This window comes from Aythya ferina (assembly GCF_964211825.1).
Source record: "Aythya ferina genome assembly, chromosome: 3".
Taxonomy (NCBI): Eukaryota; Metazoa; Chordata; class Aves; order Anseriformes; family Anatidae; genus Aythya; species Aythya ferina.
In genome coordinates, this window is record NC_140298.1 from 160,272 (window position 1) to 184,266 (window position 23,995).

General features: G+C 44.0%; 1 protein-coding gene across 15 annotated transcripts in view; it reads right to left on the reverse strand.

Moving 5' to 3' along the window:
* Positions 1–23,995, reverse strand: part of RIN2 (Ras and Rab interactor 2) — a 310,183-nt gene that overhangs the window by 44,253 nt on the left and 241,935 nt on the right. For all 15 annotated transcript variants that reach the window (XM_084514283.1, XM_084514291.1, XM_084514295.1 and 12 more), the window contains one exon: positions 8,322–8,414. In XM_084514283.1, coding sequence (XP_084370409.1) covers positions 8,322–8,414 — 93 coding nt within the window. The remainder of the gene's footprint in view (positions 1–8,321; positions 8,415–23,995) is intronic.

Below are 23,995 nucleotides of genomic sequence, written 5' to 3' on the forward strand. Positions count from 1 at the left end.
AGAACAAGGTAGAAGATATGTTGAGAATTTTGCCTTCCCTGATACTAACAGTACTAACGCTAACTGTGTATCCTCTTAGGTGAACTACCCCCTCCTCCTTACCAGCAGAGAGGTTAGGACTTTTTAAGAAGGAGAGGAAGTCTTTATTCAAGGACCCCAACAGCCTAGCTGAACAATTAGACCAGTTCCTACGACCTGATTTATACTCTTGGGGGAGGGAATTATGTCTATAAGTATGTTGTTTACAGGGAAAGAAATGGGAATGATCAGGAGGAGAGCTGCTATACAAGAATGGGAAAGAGCTCATCCTCCAGGACCAGGGGTAATACCGGCAGGGCAGAAATACCCACTTGCCAATCCTGGCTGGAATAATAATAGTGTGCAACACAGAAATCATATGAGAGACTTGGGGTCAGAATGAGAAAGTACTTGGGGATGAGACCTGATGACCCAGTATCCCAAGGGCTCTTGAAAGTTCATTGTGTGATTAAAGCCTGGAAAAATATGCAGAAAATGCTTCAGAAGGTGGGGGGATGTAGTGAACAGTCACTGGGGGACCCTCCTGCGGGAGGCCCTGGAGGTGTGTGTCCGGAGGGGAGATGAGAAGGAAAAGCAGAGAGCGAAACTAATGGTATTGACAGTGCAGCGGGTAGTGAGGCAGAGGGTTGGAGAAAGATGAAGAAAATCTTCAGGGGGAGTCAGGGCCAGGATGGAAAGGAGAGGAAGAGAGATGAAGGAATGGCAGGCAAAGAAGGCTGCCTGTGTTGTGGCCCGAGTCCTAGCAGAGACAGGCTTTGATAAGATGTTTTAAGCGTGGCCAGGCTGGCCACTTCGAATGGGAATATCTGTAGTGGAAGAAGGAGGAAAGAAGGAAAATGGGATGAAATATGCTATATTGATATGTTGTTTCAGTATCTTGGAGGGAAAAGGTATGGAATTAAGTTGGACCCTGACTGAGCCTTTGGTGCTGGTATTAGAAAAGTACAGTCTGGAGAAAGATAAAGGAAGTGTTAAAAGAGTTGCTGAAGGTGTTAAAGGTGTGGCATGTAATATTTAACAGAGCTGTTTGAAGTTGAATGAGCAGGGAAAGAGGATGTAGGCATTATCTAAGTAACAGTCTAGAAGTTTTGGTATATTTGCATATTTGCTGTGGTGTTTGTTCAGTTTCCCAAGCATCGGGGAGGGGGGAACAGCCTGCTCCACCAGGGGCCTCTCCAGCGGCCGCAGGGGGGGCTTCGGCTCCAGCGCCTGGAGCGCCTCCTCCCCCTACTTCTGCACTGACTTTGGTGTCTGCGGGGGGGGTTTCTCGCTCTCCCAACTGCTGTTGAGCAGCAGGTTTTTGTTTGTTTCTTTGTTTGTTTGTTTTCGTGGATGTGTTCTCACAGAGGCACGGACTGTGTTGCTCATGGCTTGGCTCTGGGCAGCAGTGGGCCCCTTAGGGCCAGATGAAATTGTCCCTTATCTGCCACGGGGAGGCTTCCGGGTTTTTTTTCTCACGGGGGCTGCCACTGCAGTTTCCCACCCCCCCTACTCACAGCCCCCGAACCTTGCCATCAAACCCAATACACTGGGGAACAGCTAGGTCATTACTGACCTGTAAAGTATCAGGGATTAAATTAACTAATGAAACCCTAAAAAGTGATGGGGCTGGGATAACAGTGTCACTTTGGGGGGGATACCAAGCTGAGACTAGGGGATAAAATGATCACTGGGTAATTATTGTATGTACCCAAGGCAAGGACTAATTTGTTGGGAAGGGATTTGATGATTAAATTGGGCATTCAACTAGTAAATTGTTAGACTGGAATAACAGTGTTATTAATGGAGTGCTCTCTGGCCCTGAGAGCAAACATACATGTATATTCACCTCTGACTGGAAAGACCCTGAAATGGGGGCGGAAGCAACAATATAGGTGGACAATTTTACCTCAGGGGTTTACAGGGACACCTATCTATTTGGGTAAATTCTAAACAAGATTTTGGAGCAATTACAACCTCCCAAGGAGGTATTAATGTTAACAAATATGTGGATCGTTTTCTATTGTCAGGACAGGAGAAAAGAGTTGTGAAGGAAGCTACTAACAAGCTATTCAACTTTCTGGGAAAGCAGGGCTTGGGAGTATTAATAAATAAATAAATAAATAAATAAATTACAATATGGAGAAAGAGAAGTCAGGTATTTAAGGCATCTAATGTCTGAAGGAAAACAGAATAAATGCAGAGAGGATTCAGGGAATTGTTGAAAATTAAGAAAGAACTAAAAAGTTTTAAAAGAAAGATTTTTTTAAGGAATCAGGAGCCATGAAGTCTGAAGGAAAATCGATACTCCCTGATGGGAGAGAAATGCTGAATAAAGTGATAATGAGGCAAATATTAACTGTTTTACATCAGAAGAGTCATTAGGAGGTGCAAGCAATGTGTGATGTTGTGCTAAGAAAATATGTCTGTATAGGAATATACACTTTAGGGAAGCACATATGTAGAGGATGTACCATATGTCAAAAGGTAAATAAAAAGGTGTTCTGTAACCCATCTAGAGGGGGACGGGAGCCAGGGGTTTGACCTTTCCAAAGTATACAGGTAAACTTTACTGAGTTACTTGTTTGTCCTAATCGACCACGTGACTAGATGGGTGTAAGCTTTACTGCAAGGATTAAAGCAGGCCTTAGAGATTGAGTGGGATTTTCACAGCCCCTGGCACCCCTCCTCTTCTGGGAAGGTGGAGCGAATGAATCAGACATTAAAGAAGCAATTAACTAAACTAGTGTTAGAAACCCAACTTCCTTGGGTAAAATGCTTACTCCTACAGGTTTAAACAGCACCAAGAAAGGATATAGGAATTTCACCATATGAGATGCTGTTCAGATTACCCTATCTGGGCAGAAGGGATGAGATACCACAATTCAAAATAAGAGAGTTTCCTTAAGAACTGTATTCTGGGGTTGTCTTCTTCTTTGTCATCTCTCAGGACCTGTGGGTTGTTGGCTCAAACCCCACCTTTGGAATTCCCCATTCACCACCATCATCCAGGAAACTGGGTCCTGATTCGGACCTGGAAAGAGTCAACTCCGGCCTGAATGGGAAGGACAATTACTGACCACTGAAACAGCCGTAAGAATTGCGGAAAAAGGTTGGACTCACTATACTTGAGTGAAGGCATCTGTCGACGCTAGTACCTGGGAAGCTGTTCCTACAAAAGACTTGTTGGAAGTTGAAATTGAAGAGAAAAATCTCGTAGTGGACTCTGAGCAGGATAAGAGCTTACAATTGTAAACTAACCTTTTATTTTCACAGGTAACTAATGAGTGTGACTTGTGATTGAGAGAAAGGACAGACCTATAGCGAACTGCAGTGCTCCCAAGGGGGGGGTTGTTATAGTAGTAGTGTACATCTTATTTTTGTATCGATAATTATTTGGAAACCTAAGGTTTAAAAATAATGACAGGGAAAAATTGATTACTAATTTTGTTTTTAGTGATTCTAGGCCTCAGAGAAGGCCTTGGTCAATTGGTAACTTGGAAAAGGCATGACCAGATAATAGCAAAAACGGGATACCCCATCAAAATATGAGTGACTGTGACAGAGGGTTATGTACCACAAGCCGTCACGTTTGATGCTTGTGAGGTGTTAGCTTGTGGAGATTTAAATGCCCAATGACAATTGAGCAGAAAGAACAAATAACTGGGAGAGACACAACAGCCAGATTGAGAATAGCTGTATGGAAACAATCCTCTATTGCCATCAGAGAAAGGGAGAAACTCAAGGAGAAAACAGGAGAGTAAACAGGAGGCCCTCTGAAATGTGGCAGTTCAAACATTTGAGATTCAAACAGGGTATGGGGACGTGAATGCCTGGATAGAATGGGTCAAATATACTGTCCAGAGTCTCAATCGTAGCTACTGCTATGCTTGTGCCTCGGGATGACCGATTGCCCAGATAGTGCCCTTCCCATGGGGGTGGACCAAAGACTCCCAAGGGATGCGATGTATGATTGCATTGTACCAAGAAAAGACTGCCTGGGGAAATGAGGCCTGTAAGTCTCTCTTTGCTGTTTCTTGCATGATAACTATATCACAGTTCCCCCTGCATTCTCTACAGCTATAGGTAACCATACAGCTTGCCTCTCACGGCAGGGTGTGAGTGCTACCTGGCATCTGGGAGAATTTGCCTTGTGCTACCAAGGACTTGATGGGAAACTGCTCAAGACTGGAGATCCCCAGGGCAGATCTCTGGTGGTACGGTGCAGGGAAGATCTTACGGTCCACCCTACCATCTAATTGGGAAGGCACTTGTGCACTTGTTCAATCAGCTATACCCTTCACCCTGGCATTTGAAAGAGAAACATCACAAATACCCAGAAGTAAAGGAGGCTTAGGAATATCATTTGATGATAGAGTATACATAGATTCTATTGGGGTACCTAGAGGAGTTCCGGATGAACATAAAGCCAGAAATTAAATTGCTGCAGGGTTTGAGTTACTGTTCTGGTGGGTAACAATCAATAAAAATGTGGATTGGATTAATTATTTCTATTATAATCAGCAGAGATTCATCAATTATACCAAGGATGCGATGAGAGGAATCGCTGAACAACTAGATGCCATCAGCAAAATGGCTTGGGAAAACAGGATAGCATTAGATATGATGCTCGTGGAGAAGGGTGGTGTATGCGTGATGCTGGGCAACCGTTGTACTTTTATCCGTAACAATACTGCCCCGGATGGCACAGTAACAAGAGCATTGCAAGGGCTTACTACCCTTGCCAATGAATTGGCAGAAAATTCGGGAGCAGACACTTCCATCACAGGATGGTTGAAATCTTGGTTTGGTAAATGGAAAGGGATGGTAATGTCCATATTTACATCCTTGATTGTAGTAGCAGGAGTTTTGACAGCTATTGGCTGTGTAAGTCCCCTGTGTAAGGGGACTTGTCCAGTGGTTAATTGAAACCACATTATTGAAACAAATGACCATAGATCCACCACCCTACTCAGATAAAATGATATTAGAGGAAATGGAGAGCAAAGAAAGCGAAGAAGAGGAAGATATTTACCAAATTACACTTAAAATAAATAAATAAATAAAAATAAAAAGAGTTTTTGCAAAAATCAACAGATTATAAAAAAAGAAAAGGGGGGAATTGTGGGAATAGAAATGTTGTTTTTGCAGAGTTACATTGTTTAGAAGGAGGGAATGTGGTACTGAGATATGCTTACAGTGATAAGAAAGTTTAGCAGGCGACCTTGTAAAATGCAGACAATCAGACTCCTTAGGACAATTAGGTGAAAATCACGGTGTCAAGTCAAGTCAGATAAGTGAAGAAACATTACCACTTCAAGCAGTAAAAATGTCAAAAGAAATTTGAAATTTAACAGGCCGGCGACTGAAGGCCATGCATTGTTTGTGAAGCATCAGATAGATTGTGAATCTGGATTACCCACTCAGTGGGGAAACAGGGGAGGGTCCTGCCATCAAAAGGTATATAAACTGTGTTTTGGAACTAGTAGATGCGCTCTCTCCTGCTTGTGGGGCGCCCGCCATTGCAATCGCGAATAAATTACTACTTCACTGAGATCCTTGCCTGAGCCTAAGTTATTGGCTACGGAGTGTTTCTCACAAACAGAACTGCGATCTTTAAAATCTTTAATGCAATCACATTAAAAGAGTCAACCAAGGTGACCACTGTAGAATGTTTCCAAGCTCTATGCTTAAAACAGCTAAGAAGGAAAGCATTTCTAATCTGGCAAGGGGATACAGGCTAAAGACAACAAGGATCATCATCAGAAAGGACAAATGAGCTCCAGCACTTATCCAGCATCTCATTTTTCATTCTTGCTGGAGACCTGCATCCTCTTTAGCATTTCATCTTTTCCTTCCTGTTTTGATAAGCAGAGCATAGCAACCCTCAAAAAGCACCCTGTGTGATGAGATGGCGAAGTGCCAGAGATGAACCAAACTGGGAATGCTATTTCTGGGCTCATCTCTACATGTATACAATTAGATATTTTGATATGCGGCTGCAATTGCTGGTTATTTTACTCAGTGAGCTATGGATTTCTGAGACCACTAACACTATTCAGCATCTCATTCATCTGTAAACAGCAAAGTTTTAACTGATACTTGATTTTGGTACAGAATTTAGTGGTGTAAAGTTTCTGATGCCAGTTCAGTACTGCTTGCAATTTAGTAATATTTTGATGAGAAGGTTGATTCAGTAAAAAGGATGTTTGTCAGAGACATGTATTCTGTTCCTTGTTTTACCACAGGCTCCCTCTGTAGCGGCTGGCAAGCGTTCCAGGCCCCAAATTACCCAGCCTAATTCCATCTTGGCTTCCCTTTTCCAGTTTGCTGGCTGAGCCTTCATCAGTTGTGAGTACTAGGAATAACAACTTGGAAGAATTTACCCTGTAAAGCACACAGACCTTCACGTTTTGTAAGGTGGGGACAGTACTGTTTTCCTGGTGTAGTAACAACTGGGAGAATGAATGCAAAAAAAAAAGTAAGAGATGGTTAGAAGCTACAGTAGTGGGAACTATTTAAGAACCAAACAGGAAAGGAAAGGTGGAGTTGCCTACTGGTAGTTGCTAATAACCTTTCTCATAAAAGTTACTGAGAACCGTAAGATACTCTTTTTGAGGATATAAGTGTCCTGAGAAACTGTATGCCAGCATGCTAAAGTGTTGTTTTTTTTTGCAACTGTAAATGAACATGTACAACATAAGAGACATGTGTGGAAGCATGCTATGCAATCTGGGCACCTGGGAGAGCATTGTGAGGTAGAGAGCAGAGTGGGTAAAAGCTGTATCTTAATCACCAGGTCTCCTAAACACAGCAATACAGGGCAAATTAAATTAAACAAACTCAAAAATAGCTACTCAAAATTAGCTATTCTAATATATTCTAATAATGCAGGAAAGGGGAAGGATAAAGGTAATCTACTTGTACAAGTGCACAAACATACATGATCTGTACAATGCACAGGCGATGGATACACTGATTGCCTGTAGTTTCCAATTTGACATCAGAGGTTTCAAACACAAATACAGGCTGGGTGGAAAATGCATAAAAAGCAGCTCTGAGGAGAAAGACCTGGGGGTGTTGGTTGATGAGAAGTGCAACATAAGCCAGCAATGTGTGCTTGCAACCCAGAAAGGCACCCATACCCTGGGCTGTACCAAAAGCAGCATGGCAGCAGGGTAAGGGAGGGGATTGTCTCCCTCTGCTTTGCTCTTGTGAGAACCCCCTTGGAGCCCTGCATTCGGGCCTGGGGCACAAGAAGGATGTGAACTTATTAGAACGAGCCCAGAGGAGGGCCACAAAGATGATAAAGGGGCTGGAGCACCTCTGTTACGAAGCCAGGCTGAGGGAGTTGGGGTTGTTCAGCTTGGACAGGAGAAGGCTCAAGGCAGACTTTACAGCGGCCTGCCAGTGCCTAAAGGGGGCTGCAGGAGAGCTGGGGAGGGACTTTGTCAGGGAGTGTAGGGACTGGACAAAGGGTAATGGCTTTAAACTAGAAGAGGGTGGATTTAGATTACATATAACGAAGAAATTATTTACTGTGAGGGTGGTGAGATGTTGGATTTTTCAGAACACTGTGGTGAGCTAAACAACAGCTTCTTTGTTTCAAAGAAGATGCACTTCAGCTTTAAAAAACAAAACACAATACAAAAATGACTGAAGAACACATTGAGAATGTGAAGGTAGTATTTTTGTGATTGTTCAGATTACCCACACGAGGAGCTCCACAGGTTTTTTCTTAAAATAGGCTATGAAACTAATTTTCAATCCAATAATGGAAATCATAAACCCATATTGTAACTTCAAACTACACAAATCCAAATTATGAAAGCTCTAACATTGTTATGCCTGCATATAATAAAGCTTATGTTCTCAGTATCACTGGCAAAGAATGCCACAAGCTGTTTTACACCAAATACTCTATTCAGTATACAGGAAAACATACATGTGGAATACATGGGTGGTAATTTAACTACAACTAATACTTGTAAGAAGAGATCCTCAAAGAATGCTTCTAATTTTACAGAACTTTCTACATACCACAGATTGTACTGCACATTCTGCAACATCAGTTTCACTTAAAACCATGCACTTTGTGTTTTGTATTGGTCTATTAAGTTGCAAAACTCAGACAGTGAAGAATAATGTAAACTAAGGCAAGTTTTCTCAGGAAAGGGGTGTTGGTGTTTTTTTTTGTCAAAGAAAAAAAAAAGACTTTTTACTGCAACCTAGAAAATACGCAACCTAGTGCTTCCAAGCAAATGCATCTCTTCCTATCGGAATAAATGAAATACCGTATTTACCTTAAAGAAACTTCCTCTTTTGTCCAAACAATGAGCTTTCATCGTCAAAGACGACATCGTCCCTGGGAAGACTCCACTAAATGTCTTGAAATCCTAAAAGCAGAGACATTTTTAATGGTTAGTCCAGTCTGTAGGAAATTCCTTTCTAAGCCACAGAAACAGTCACAACAAGCCTTCTGCCAAAACCCTTTCTGTCAACAACATGGTACCATTTATTTCGTACCAATGCCATTACATATCCTTTTAGTCTTATTTTTCCATAAATTGCTTCAAAAAGACAGTATTTGAAGTTCCACATTTCTCCCATCTCTTCACAGCTGATCCTGTAGATCTAGGATGATGTTCAATGTGCTCATTAGAAAGGAATGCTAAAATGTAACAATTGCTTTGTTTGTTTGCTTGACCTTAGCCTGAAGTACAAATATAACAAAATGTTAGATGTCACTACAATCCACCCTGAAGTCTCATAGTATTGGTGGGGCTGACTGAGAAGGAGAAAGAAAAATTACCCACAGGGAAAAAAACACGTTATCATAAGTTAAAAAATACACCCCACTCCATTCCCCCCCAAAAAAACCAAACAAACAAACAAACAAAAAAAAACACACACTTGCTTGAAGTTATTAAAATGCAATTAACTTTTCTGAGGGTCACGTTCAAACCAGAAGCTGAAGATGCAGTTAGGAAGAAGCTAAACTGAATGAACAGTTTAATATATGGAAGAGCATTACAACATGTAAGCAGCCCTTATGCACATAATGAGAAATATCACAGTGGTGATCTCTAGCTGACTAGCAGAGCTCCTCTCAAGTCACAACCAATTCACATCAGTAACTTGTAAGTAAACGTCAAGTTAAACAGAAACCAAATTCCAAGGCTAAGAAGTCCTTCTGGGATTTTTAACAGCAAGCATCAAACTAGCCTACTCTCTCCCTCACTCACCTAGTCCACTGACAACACAGCAGTGGTTATGTTGGAAGTTCCAGTTACCCAGGGGGCAAGTATTGCATACAGAAGGCATTACGGGTGAAGGTAGGGCTGCTGATTCAATACAAACTTCAATGAAAATAACTGGCTGGGAGCAGCGGTGAAAAACAAGTTCAGTGGCATGGCTGCAGATGAAACATGAGCAAACAGCAGCAGCTGGGCAAGAGAATTCTGGGCATAAAAAAAAAAAAACAAACCAACACCCCTCCTGCATTATGAGAGGGCATCAACAGAGGTGAACAGAACCAAGCAGGAAGGAGGAGCTTGAAAGACAGAGGGTTTAATTGGAAAGCCCTGGCAAGCACACACACTGGAAAGGGTGAGAAGTAGAAGCAAGATAAAAACATTTACTCTTGGTTTTAAGATGTAGCAGAAAGTTTAACAATGTGCACCCCCTTTCCAGAGGTCAGACCACAAGAGCACTAGAAAAGGTTACATTTTTCCATTGTCTTGTTAGCAAGCAGCCATGTTGGGAGCCAACCTGTTTTCCAGGCAGAGTTAGCAGACTTTAAAGGTCAGAAGAAAAACCCAGAATGCTGCATTGCTATGAAAGCCAAATGCTAGAGGATGACCCAGAAAGAAGAAAAATAAGCTTAAAAAAATTAAAAATCCAGATCTTCCTTTTAAAAGTCAACATATTTAAAGGAACACATTCTTGATGAGGCTCTAAGACACTGCCATCTGGGTTGCTTTATTAAAAGTCTATGTAACTTGATAGAGCCAATCCTACAGAAGACTGAAGTCCAGCAAAGTGGGTGGGGCTGCAGGTGCTGTTAAATCATCTGAGACACAAACTGTGTCCTTGTCTGTCACAAGCAACAGGGCCAAGGAAAGCCAGGTACACAACAGTCGTTCCGCTCTGGGGAATACCAGACATTTCATAGACTTCTCCCATTTGATACTGGGTATTCTAAACAACATGAAGCTTGGCATACAAGAGGGTTTTAATTATACAATTATTATGTTTTCTTTTAATGAATTCTGCAACTCTGAAATTTGCACCTGAAATGCTGAAGGTAGAGTGAGACCCATGAAACCCCAAAAGGAAGGAATTACAACAAAAATGTGATTTTCTAAGTTCATGCTATCCTCTTAATGACAACATTAAAATCAGCTCCATGGGCATGGATTTCAAATGAGTTGCATTGGGGGGGTTATGAGCAAGACCATGTATCCGTTTTGCCACCTCTATTCTCGGTCGTTCTTCAACCCATTTGCAAACAATGTCTCCTTCACAGGATTTTTTATTATTATTTTTTTTTATTTTACCACAAAGATGTCTACATGCAATCTCATTACCAAAATAAGACCATGCCAAGACTTCTACAGATATTTCAAAACAGATTCAAGTTTCCACACTCAAACCTACAGAAGAATGCAAGCACACAAACTCAGTTCCCTCAGGTCCCTTCCGAGAACGCGTCTCCAAGTCAGAAGAAAGCCTTGGAGATCACTGCTGAATTCGCTGGATGAGGTTCTGAGGCTCTACACTCTTCCATAGTCATTAACATCAATGTACTACTGTTACTGTCCCTATGACTGTAATTCTGAGCCTCAGCTGTGCTCAAGGCCCTGCCCTTCTCAGCTCTCTAGAGCCAGTGAATGGATCCATGCCAACAGTTGGCATTGCAGCCAGATAAACAGATTTGCCTGGCCACATCCCTCAAGAATACAAGGGGGAAAACTGCAAACAAACTAAGCCTAAACTGAATTACAACAATTCTGCCAGACAACAGCCTAAAAAATCAGAAGTTATATTGGGCTAAACCCACATCACGTAACGTATTAAAGCCATAAGAGCACAGAATAACACTGCATAACACTGATTCTCCCAACTAGTCAGATAATCACAACCTTTCTCTCAAAATAGTTTCAGCTTTTCTACAGGCACTGATGAAATTGATAGGAGGAGGAAGCTTCTGAATAGGTTACCCAGAGACTCTGGGAGAAGCACTCTGATGCAGTGAGCAGACTCTGGTGGTTTGTTTGCTCCTTCTGAAGGACACGCTTGGACGCAGTCCCTTAAGGTAACACGCAAGCATGCACCTCCACCATCTTCATAGAATCATAGAATATCCTGAGTTGGAAGGGACCCTTAAGGATCATCAAGTCCAACTCTTGACACCGCACAGGTCTACCCAAAAGTTCAGACCATGTGCCTAAGTTCACAGTCCAATCTCTTCTTAAATTCAGACAGGCTCGGTGCAGTGACCACTTCCCTGGGGAGCCTGTTCCAGTGTGCAACCACCCTCTCTGTGAAGAACGCCCTCCTGACGTCCAGCCTAAATTTCCCCTGCCTCAGCTTAACCCCGTTCCCGTGGGTCCTGTCACTAGTGTTAATGGAGAAAAGGTCTCCTGCCTCTCGACACCCCCTTACGAGGAAGTTGTAGACTGTGATGAGGTCTCCCCTCAGCCTCCTCTTCTCCAGGATGAACAGGCCCAGTGACCTCAGCCGTTCCTCGTACGTCTTCCCCTCCAAGCCTTTCACCATCTTCGTAGCCCTCCTCTGGACACTTTCCAACAGTTTCATATCCTTTTTATACTGTGGTGCCCAGAACTGCACACAGTACTCGAGGTGAGGCCGCACCAGCGCAGAGTAGAGCGGGACAATCACCTCCCTTGACCTACTAGCGATGCCGTGCTTGATGCACCCCAGGACACGATTGGCCCTCCTGGCTGCCAGGGCACACTGCTGGCTCATATTCAACTTGCTGTCTACCACGACCCCCAGATCCCTCTCTTCTAGGCTGCTCTCCAGCGTCTCATCGCCCAGTCTGTACATGCAGCCAGGGTTTCCCCGTCCCAGGTGCAGGACCCGGCACTTGTTCTTATTGAACTTCATGCGGTTGGTGATCGCCCAGCTCTCCAACCTGTCCAGATCCCTCTGTAAGGCCTTTACGCCCTCATTTGAGTCCACAACTCCTCCAAGTTTGGTGTCATCAGCAAACTTGCTCAAAATACCCTCTATTCCTACATCCAGATCGTTTATAAAAATATTGAAAAGTACTGGCCCTAAAATGGAGCCTTGAGGGACCCCACTGGTGACCGCCCGCCAGCCTGACGCAGCCCCATTTACCATAACCCTTTGGGCCCTGCCCGTTAGCCAATTGCTCACCTATCGTATGATGTTTTTATTTAGCTGTATGGTGGACATTTTGTCCAGTAGGATCCTATGGGAAACCGTGTCAAAAGCCTTGCTGAAGTCCAAGAAAATCACATCAGCTGGTTTCCCTTGGTCCACCATACGGGTGATCTTATCATAAAAGGAAATCAGGTTAGTTAGGCAGGACCTACCCTTCACAAACCCATGCTGGCTGGGACCAATGACTGCTTTGTCCCCCAGGTGCACCTCAATAAGTCCGAGAACCAACTTCTCCATGATTTTACCAGGCACTGACGTGAGACTGACAGGCCTGTAATTGCTAGGGTCTTCTTTCTGACCCTTCTTGAAAATTGGCACAACATTTGCCAGGCCGTAGAGTGCTTTCGAACTACTTCGGGTAACCTAAATACTGGTCGGGTGGCTTTCAGTATTTCTGATTAGAACCCTTTGTTCCCCCACCAAACAGATGCTATGCCCAATGGTGGGGCAGGTGGCTGGAGGCGGGTGGACAGCCGCCCGCAGTGAGGGTGGCCACAGCCCCCTCTCACCCCAGGGCTCAGAGGGCATGTCCGAAGCGGATGCAGAAACAACTGCAGATGGACAAACCATCTGGAGGCTGCATTTGTCCACTTGGTCCTGCCTCTTGCACTTCTGCAGGTCAGCCCAGGCAATGCACCACTGCCTGGAAGCTGTTTTTGTTGAGCCTGGGCACTGCGAGTCCATCAGAAAGGAGGGATCTCCTTCCTGTGACTGCAAAGCTGGGTGGAGAAAAGTGGCAAAGCATATCTACTTCTGTACGTGCCTGAGATGGGCGTTTTCTCCTTCTGTGCTTTAAGGACTACGGCAGAGTCTGAATAGATTTGCTTAGACATTGCCTGGGTGAGTGCTCAGAAACCTATCTGAAAATGCCATCAAGCTGCAGGAGCCAAGTTGCCATACGATGTGTGACTTTTCTCCGAGCTGCCCGGAAGGCAGCATTTTCTGCATGTGTTTAAACTGCAGGTGCTGCACCTGCTTAGCAGTCTCATCAGCTCATTCCTCTGAGAGGGCAGCAGGTGCTGGGCTCCTGCCAGCAGCCTTGAGCTCAGATGGCTGCCCCACAGCAGCACAAGCCCGCTTGGCGAGGAGCGCTGTCTGCCTTCCCACAGCACCGCTAACTCAGGACAAAGCCCATGTGTGCCAGTGACGAGGCAGGACACGGCAGAGGAACAAGCAGGATGCTTGGGTAACTCCTCTGAAATGCAGTGCTATCTACAACACCTCTCCATGGATGCTGACACCTTGCAAGCTGAAAGTGCCTTTCATCTTCTTTCCTCTGTGTCCTTCTCTGGCTTTTCATTTACATGGGAATACCAGAGGACTGTTCAGGCACCTTAATGAAACCGAGACTTTTGACTTCTTGTCAAAACAGCTCCTTCTTGGCTCCCTCTCATGAAATTTTATTTGGCATTTTATGCATTGTTACACTTAGCCACCCGAACTCTGATCACCACCTGTCCGTAGTGATCAGGATCCTTCTTCCCTCCCTTCAGTTAATCTGCTTACTAGACACACCTCTGGAAACCTTGTTTGTGTTTTATTTTTTCCGCCCTCATTCTAAAACACAATCCCATACCCAGGAAAATGGTAAGAGATACACACAGAAAAACTCAAATCTTCAGCAAATTTAGCATTCTCATGCATTTTGTTTTCCTGTTCTCCTAACGCATTTGCACTTCCCCACAGAAAGCTGAGTTCATTTATTACTCACAAAGCTCTTGTTTGTCTAATTACTCTGACTGTTTCTGGTTCTTGGCAAAATTAAACTTTTCCTTTTGGAAGTGTTTCCTTTGAGGAGTTAACTGAAAGCTTACTTCCAAGGACACACAGATACAACTGAGCACAGTACCACTTTGAAAACTTATTTAATAAGAGCCTCAGTCTGAAAGCTATCTTTGGTGCCAGGATTTTGCAGACCTCTCGACTCAAATGTTGCATTGTGTTAGCACAGCTGTATCCACAAGCAAAAAGAGAGGGGATTATGCAAAAAGGAGTGTAACTTCCGTCATTCTTCTGACTGCAGAAAGGGTTTACAATCATTTCTCTTTTCAGATGGCTCAAGAGCACATTATTTGTGCTTGTAAAAAACAAATACTGCATACAGCAAAAATGACAAGTCAGTATTTATGCAGTCTCATTTTTGCACCTTGTCATTTCAGTTGAAGTGTTGGAAAAAAATGGAAATAAACATTCCCTGATCAACCTCCTTTTGTTTCAAGCACTGTTTTTACTTCTGTGTTTGCTACCTGAATGAGACTTTGTGTCAGCTACTCCCCTGAGAAGATTATGCTTGTCACCAGTACACTAGCAACGAGCAACGGCATTTCTGCCCACAATGAGTTAAAAGCATATTACAAAAGATAGACATACACTATACATGTAGGCAGAAGGGCTCACTACTTGCAGGAAACAAAACTCTCCAAAAAACTAAAGAGGAAGCTAAAATATGCAATGCTCTCACTACTTTTTTTTTTTTTTTTTTTTTTTGAAAAAGTGAGATGATCACCAGTGAGCAATGCTTCCCATCCCCAGCTTGTATCCCAAGATGCATTTTGCAAAATTCGAAGTGCAATGCCTTCAAATTAATACCTCCAACTTCAATGAAGTTGCATACCTCAATAAATTGTTCTAAGGAAGTTACAACTCTCCCCTCGAAGAAAGGAGAAGAATATACAAGGTAGTTAAAGGAAACAAGCAAAATTAAATGGTGTGCAAGTATTTTAGTCTGCAAAATAAGGTTCCGTTATTTCACACCTGCTGACATACCATTTTACGTTTCTAACCTTAAGTTGCTGTATCATGCACCTTCATTCTAAAGTTTCATTTCTTGGTACGGAGAGAGCAAGGCACAGTATACCCCAACAGCAATAATTCTTCCTCTCAGGCAGTTCACAGCATTGGGCAATTTCATTGCAGAATAAAGCTTCCTCTGCTGGGATGCTTTTTGCTCTGTTTTGCTCAAGATCTGTAGCAGGGCAGTCACTCAGACAGTTTACATATGAAATGGGAATTACAGAAATGCAGCCAAGTCAAAGACTTCACGGTAGTTCCATCTTTAAAAAAAAATAAAAAAATCCTAGACTCTTATTTCACTTACAGCTTTAATCTGAGATTTGAATTTCTGTGGGCTGAAAGAGGACAGGACTGAAGATCACTAAACCTTTCAATGTCTTCTGACTCTGGACATTACTCGTATAGACATCAGCTGGAGCCTGGGAGAGTAAATCCTATTCTTACTCTTCCACAGGCATCCAGTTAGGGTCACTGTCCTATGGCTCACAACAGGGACAAGAGACAAACACCAGATGTGCCTGCTCTGCTTGCTGAGCTCTGGGCTCCAGCAGCCTCCTGGGAGGAGGACAGTATGGAAAATCAGCTGAGGAGCAATGAGCTGAGACCCAGCCAGGGGATACACATACTTCATAGAATCATAAAGGCTAGAAAAGACCTCCAAGGTCCAACCATCACCCTACCACCAACATCACTCACTAAACCATGTCCGTAAATACCACGTCCAACCTTTCCTTGAACACCCCCAGGGACAGTGACTCCACCACCTCCCTGGGCAACCTGAGCAATGCCTGGCTGCTCTTTCTGAGAAGGTATGTCTCAATTTCCAAACTAAACATCTCCTGGTGCAACTTGAGGTCATTCCCTCTAGTACTATCACTAATTATCTATGAGAAGAGGCCAATCCCCAGCTCCCCACACATTCCATGCACAGGTTACCCTTCTGCTTCCAACATTGTCAGCTGGCTCATTCATCACAGGTCACAGCTGCTCTCCGTTCTCCTGGCTGATCATTTCCAATGCCGGTATTTGCATCGTGAAGTATCAATGTACCTCATCCTGGCTAACGTAACAATGCTGTTAAAATCACAGACATCTTTCCAAGGAGTCCTTCACCTCACTATGCTTTAAGCCATTAAATATCAGCAACTGCTTAAGAAATTACTATACAGACAGGCTCGGGCATGCAGGGGCTGTGAGTCCACACATCAGGGCTTAAGTTATTCTGACTAACCTGAAAAGGAAACAGTCGTTGCCAAATTTATAAACTGATCTTTACACATCTGGTTTCAGCTAGCCATTGCTTCTGCCCCCAAACAACATTTTGCCTACAGACTTATTTTTCCCTTTCATTCAAGATCCTGCCCATTGGCAGCCTTTTAAGACATTAAAGGATAAGGAGGAATTACTTAGAACACATTTTCATCATGGGACTCTGAGGAGAGGTTTTATGACCCCTTAGATTTTGGATAGATCTACTGTCCCGCTCACAGATCTCTACCTGCTTATCTGTGCTGCAGTCAAATGTTCAAAGCACCCAAACACTACTCCAGAGCTGGCCTGACCACTCCCACTGAAACAAACAGGCTGCATCACTCTTTCCAACAGAAGCATATACTTAGGTAACACCCACATCCTCAGAAAATCCTACCTTTAAGCTTTGTTGGATGTGGCACACTATCAAAGGGACTGTGTTTGCTGCTAGTGCTCTCTCTTTGCACCCTTTCCAAAAAACTTCCTCAACCTTCTCCTCTTTATATATAATATTACCAGGTCTCTTATAAGAGAATGATTATATGCTAATGCGTTCATGTCTTGTTTTACTTGTAGAGATATCAGAGAAATACATTTGTAAGATTGGCTTAGGTCTGGACAACCTTTCAGAAGATTTGTATTCATCTCAAATTCCCCACCCTGACTATCTCACAAAACTAAAATTTCTTGAAGTACTTTGGTAATTTCCCTTTGTTATTTCTGTCAGAAGCAGGAAATATTAAAGCAAAGCCATTCAGAAATGTTTTAAAACCTTTTAGAAGTGTTTAACATTGAGCTGCAGTTACTGCAGGAAGCAAGAAAATGTAATTGCTTGAATTGCAGCAGAGCACCAAAGTCTAGAAGAAACGCAGAATTCATGACAAAGTACTGAGTCACAAGCAGAGGGAGACAGCTACAGTGCCTGCACCTGTGGGGTAGGCACAAGGCAACCACCTGCTGGACTCGGCCTGTGAAAAGCACCCCTCGGTGCCTCCCATCCTGTGAAGCCCAGAGAAGCCTGAGGCTTTCCATGGCCAAGCTGTAACTACTTACCACCTGCTTTCCCAGACCAGCACTAAGCCGAGCTTGGAGCTGCCACAGGCAGCATCCCTCCAGTTGGCGAGGGGGAGCGTGCGCCTGACCTACTTTGGGTCCGGTGAGCTCAAACACCATTACCTGCTGGAGTAGGTCTGTGGCCTAGCATTAGGTGATTGGTTACGCTTAGTCTATTATTAGACAGCAGTACCTTGTACATCACCTTCTTCTACAGTTTGCTTTTGTGCACCTCAAAATTACCTACACACACCATAATTTCCGTACTGTTAAGTCTGGAAAAAAAATACAGGCATGTAACTTACACGGAAAGCCAAGTCAGGACACCATAGCATGCTTTTGAAAATCAGCACATGAAGTTTTTTATTAAACGCACACAACATCTGTAGGACAGGCAAAACTCTACAAGACAGCAGTAACCTACTTTGAGCAACCTGGTCTACTAGAAGGTGTCCCTGCCCATGGCAAGGGGTTGGATTCAGAACCCAAACCATTCTATGATCCTATGATTCTAAGAAAAAGCGTAAATAGGATTTTTCTGCTAAAGTAAACAGCCAATGGTTTAAAATTAAACAAAACAAACACAACAATGGAAGGGCAGAAGGGGATCCCTTCACCTGCATTTTTAAGATCTTGCCAAAATAGATATTAACATTTTTCAAATTGCTATGTGATATTTGTCTCTTCTCCAGAACCATAAACATTTAAGGCTATTTTACAGAATCACAGAATCATTTAGGTTGGAAGAGACCTCCAAGATCACCCAGTCCAACCTCTGACCTAACACATCCTCCACTGAACCGTATCACTGACCTCTACATCTAAACGTCTTTTAAAGACCTCCAGCGATGGTGACTCCACCACTTCCCTGGGCAGCCCATTCCAATGCCTAACAACCCTTTCAGTAAAGAAGTTTTTCCTAACATCCAACCTAAAACTCCCCTGGCACAACTTTAGCCCATTCCCCCTTGTTCTGTCACCAGGCACGTGGGAGAACAGGCCAACCCCCACCTTGCTACAGCCTCCGTTAAGGTAACTATAGACAGCGATGAGGTCGCCCCTGAGCCTCCTCTTCTCCAGGCTGAACAAGCCCAGCTCCCTCAGCCGCTCCTCGTAGGACTTGTTCTCCAGACCCCTCACCAGCTTTGCTGCCCTTCTCTGGACTCTCTCGAGCACCTTGATGTCCTTCTTGTAGCGAGGGGCCCAAAGCTGAACACAGTACTCGAGGTGTGACCTCACCAGAGCCGAGTACAGGGGGACAATCACCTCCCTAGCCCTGCTGGTCACGCTGTTCCTAATACAAGCCAGGATGCCGTTGGCCTTCTTGGCCACCTGAGCACACTGCTGGCTCATATTCAGCCGACTATCAACCAATACTCCCAGGTCCTTCTCTGCCAGGCAGCTTTCCAACCACCCAGCTCCCAGCCTGTAGCTCTGCTTGGGGTTGTTGTGCCCCAGGTGCAGGACCCGGCACTTGGCCTTGTTGAACTTCATGCAGTTGACCTCAGCCCATCGGTGCAGCCTATCCAGATCCTCCTGCAGAGCCTTCCTACCCTCAAGCAGATCGACACACGCACCTAACTTGGTGTCATCTGTGAACTTACTGAGGGTGCACGTGATCCCCTCATCCAGATCATCGATAAAGATATTGAAGAGGACTGGCCCCAGTACTGAGCCCTGGGGGACGCCACTAGTGACTGGCCTCCAACTGGACTTGGCTCCATTCACCACGACTCTTTGGGCCCGGCTATCCAGCCAGTTTCTAACCCAACGAAGCGTGCGCCAGTCCAAGCCAAGAGCAGCCAGTTTCTTGAGGAGAATGCTGTGGGAGACAGTGTTAAAAGCCTTACTGAAGTCAAGGTAGACCACATCCACAGCCTCTCCCTCATCCACCCAGCGCGTCACTTTGTGACAGAAGGAGATCAGGTTCATCTAGCAGGATCTGCCTTTCATAAACCCATGCTGACTGGGCCTGATGGCCTGCTTGCCCTGCAGGTGCTGCATGATGAAACTCAAGATAATCTGCTCCATGAGCTTCCCTGGCACTGAGGTCAAACTGACAGGCCTATAGTTCCCCGGGTCTGCCCTCCAGCCCTTCTTGTAGATGGGCACCATATTTGCTAGCCACCAGTTGACTGGGACCTCCCCTGTTAGCCAGGACTGTTGATAAATGATGGAAAGTTGCTTGGCCAGCTCCTCTGCCAGTTCTCTCAGTACCCTCGAGTGGATCCCATCCAGCCCCATCGACTTGCATACATCCAAGTGCTGTAGCAGGTCACCAACCATTTCCTCGTGGATTATGAGGGCCACATCCTGCTCCCCATCTCCTTCCACCAGCTCAGGGGGCTGGGTACCCAGAGAACAACTGCTCTTGCCACTAAAGACTGAGGCAAAGAAGGCATTAAGGACCTCAGCCTTATCCTCATCTGTTGTAACTAAGTTTCCCCCCGCCATCCAGTAAAGGATGGAGATTCTCCTTAGTCCTCCTTTTCGTGTTGTTGTATTTATAAAAACACTTTTTGTTAATGTTGACAGAAGTAGCCAGATTGAGCTCCAGATGAGCTTTGGCCTTTCTAATTTTGTCCCCACAAAGCCTCGCAACATCCTTATAGTCCTCCTCAGTGGCCTGCCCTCTTTTCCAAAGGTCACAAACCCTCTTTTTCTTTCTAAGCTCAAGCCACAACTCTCTGTTTAGCCAGGCTGGTCATCTTCAGTGCCAGCTTGTCTTTGGGCACGTGGGGACAGAGCGCTCCTGTGCCATTAAGATTTCCTTCTTGAAGAGCACCCAGCCTTCCTGGACTCCTCTACCCTTCAGAATCACCTCCCAAGGGACTCTGCCATCCAGCATCCTGAACAGCTCAAAGTCAGCCCTCCAAAAGTCCAAGGCAGCAGTTTTATTGATCCCCCTCCTGACTTTGACAAGAGTAGAGAACTCCACCATTTCGTGGTCACTCTGCCCAAGACAGCTCCCGACCACCACATCCTCCCACTTCTCTGTTTGTGAAAAAAAGGTATAGTGGGGCACCTCCCCTGGTAGGCTCACTAACCAGCTGCATCAGGAAGCATCTTCCATGCTCTCCAGAAACCTCCTAGACTGCTTCCTCTGAGCTGTATTGTATTTCCAGGATATGTCTGGGAAGTTGAAGTCCCCCACGAGAACAAGTGCTGGCGATTGCACGACTTCTACCAGCTGCTTGTAAAACGCCTTTTCTGTCTCCTCATCCTGGTTTGGCAGTCTATAACAGACCCCCACCAGGATGCCTGCTTTGTTGGCCTAATGCAAGCGTTCTCCATTATCACCATTCTGTGACTGTACCAAACAGGAGAAGAAATCCCACAACACCTTTATGTAAGGGATCAGACTTGAACTTGCACCCACGCTATGGCAAAAGGGTTCTTGCATACAAGGGATCTTTACCTAACAGTTGAGGTACACATTTGAAGTGATGAGAAATTCACTACTAGACATGGTAAAATATCTCCTAGTTCGTTTATTTGCCAAACTTTGTGTGTCTTCTGTCTTGATGCGTGAATGCCATACCTTGCCTTCTCTTCCTTGATTGCAGAGCTTTACATTGCACCAGTAGATGACAGCAAGGGCCACATCTGATTCAAAGAAGCCCAGTCAGTGGGGAGAACGCAGCAGCTCTGGGGTGTAGGACAGAGCATAGAAGCATAGACACTTTGCAGGTCTCCTGACCTGGCTGCAGGGAGAGCCCAAGGACACAGCTGCCCCAGCTGAAGCATGCCTTCGCCTATTCTTCCTTTAAACCACGACAATGCTTTTTAGAACGATTAGTAGGCTTCCATCAAGGCTCTTCAAATTCAGTGGAATAAGCCAGGCTATTCAGACACAAAAACCAGGACTGTGGCTGATGCTCCATCTTATAATTCTCTTTAAACCAGAACTGATTTCTGGTGCCTTAAGTTCACTGGGCCACTTGAAACCTCCTGAAACACGTACAAACATGTCACACGCTCACCTGCCCCAAGAATAAACACCACACTCCTCCTACATTGGGCATCAACAGTTCACACACAAAATGTTCCTTTCTTTAGATAACTGCAATCCTAACATGCTGCCCAAGCATCTCAGACAAACGAGCAAGATAGAGAAAAACTCACTTTAGTCCAACAACAGAAACACGACTTCTCTGCATGGTCAAGTGCGCGAGCAGTGGCACTGCGTGGCCTCCTCCCAGGCCCAGGGTGTGGAGGCAGAGCAGGCGCTGCAGGCCACCCACAGTCCCTTCTCTCAGGCTGGCAGGAGCAGCAATGACAGCACGTCTCACCCTCATCATCAGACCCCACTGTCCTGTAAACACTAGGCAATCAGTTTCCCAACACTTTAGAACATGCACAACTTCCACTTTAAAACATCCTCCAGTGCAGCAGAGCATTAAGTACACCGGGGCTCTGGCTCATTTGCTCAGTGTTTTCAGAAACACCAAGCAGCCTGTTTCAGTTGATTTCCAGTTAGAACAATTCTCTTTCCAGAAAGGGCAAAACAAATCCTGTTTGAAAATTGTTTACTCCTCCTGATGTAATTGGTTGTAAAGGATTTCACTTGTTTATGTAAAACAGCACACAGAAGGAAAAAAATGAAAGGCAGACAGAACTAAAAGATATTTGACTTTAAAAGCAAAAAGTAGACAGGGATTGCAATGTATTAAAGCAACCTGAAAATAACTGCAAAGGCTGCATTCCCTCCCCAATGAATACATAACTCACTGTACCTTTTAGATGCTTCCCTATTTAATAATAATAAAACAATTGCATGTTAAAGTCTGTACTGCACAGAAAAATTACAAAATGTGGCTTTTCAATTATAATGCAATAGCACTTTATAGGTGTGTTTGTTGTATCACTACCTGCTTAACAAATATTGTTCTGTAAGAAAATTTTCTAATTGCAACTGTTTTGTTTTTTTTTTTCCTAATACTTAAGAAATGCTTTGCAAAGAATATTTTTGCTTATCTCTGTAGTTAAAAGGAGTAAACTGTCATTCAGGAGGTAGCTAATGCCTAAAAAAGTGACTTGCAGTGTCTCAAAAATCCATGGAAAAATTTCCTTTGATGCCTGTAAGTACTGGAATGAGGTTCAGTATATGGCACACTAATTGGCATGCAGGAAGAATCAAGACAAAGCCCATATGTCACTGAACATACCTGCTATTCCAAGATCTACATAAAAGCTTGTACTGCTCGCCCCAAGACTGCTGAATACAAACGCCTGAAGCCTTATTTGCTGCGCATCTCAACTTCAACACAGCATAAAACATCAATGATTTAGTAGAAAGCAAACAGCCTTTTCTTATTCTGATGTAGATTTTGAGCTCATCTTCCATGTGACACATTCAAATGAAAAACATGTTAGTTGTGCCAGTGGGCCTCCACCAATCTAATATTTTACCTATTAGCTATGGAATCAGGTCATCAGAAATCCACTGTGCTCAAGATCTCATTTTTCAGATGTCCCCAGTGACAGCAGCCACAACTCTTCATTATGCAGGTTGTTCTTCCTCTGAGTGCAATAGGTTCAGGCAGTTACCAGACCAAAACTTTATTTTAGTCAAGTCAGTGGCAAGGGTCAACATTCAACATTTTTGGTAAAAACTCTTAAGACACATAATCACTTGCAACACTTCTCAGTTTAGTTCTCAGCAGTAGTAAAGAACAATCTCATACTTTTTGCCCCCCTTTAATCAAGTTATTAAGTTTTACATGAAATAAGAATTTCGCGGACCACATAGACTCAAGCTGTATATCAAAAGCTGTGTTCACAGCATCAAGGAGCTGCACAACACACCCCAAGACAACCACTCACAGAAAACTATAGCTGTGCAAGCCCGTGCTAAGTACTGGTGCCTTCACTCTCCTCACCTACATGATTTCATATTAGTCAGCAGGTTAAAGTTACTTCAATGATACAAACAGTTGCACCAGTGCCAGAGCGACAGCATTCTTTGCTTGCAGCCGTGTAGAAAGTTGCCACTATCTCCTGCCTGGTTGGGTAGCATTCTGACACTCACAGCACCAATGCCCCAGAGCAGCTTGGTCAGTAAATCAGGCTGACAACCAGTCTTCAAGCCACTTTTAGAGGTCAGTCCAATAGTGAGGGAAGCATTTGATCTTTTATGTATTATGCATATCTAAAACGAGACAAATCTATTCTTGGTATTGATGGCATACTGTTTAGATTATCAGAGAAAACCTTTTTTTTTTTTTTTTTTTTTTTAAATTATGCCTCTTCCCTCCAGAACCAATTTCTCATCACACAGGAATTATTATACTTGTGCTATGAAGTGTAAAATCAAAGAGTACCATATCATCTTAAATGATCAATAAATACGATTTTTAGCTTTGTTTTTATCAGCAAATGAAATGTATCTAAGGGTATACAAATCCATGCTAGGTGAGAAAAATCTCCAGGTGCAGAAGACAAAATC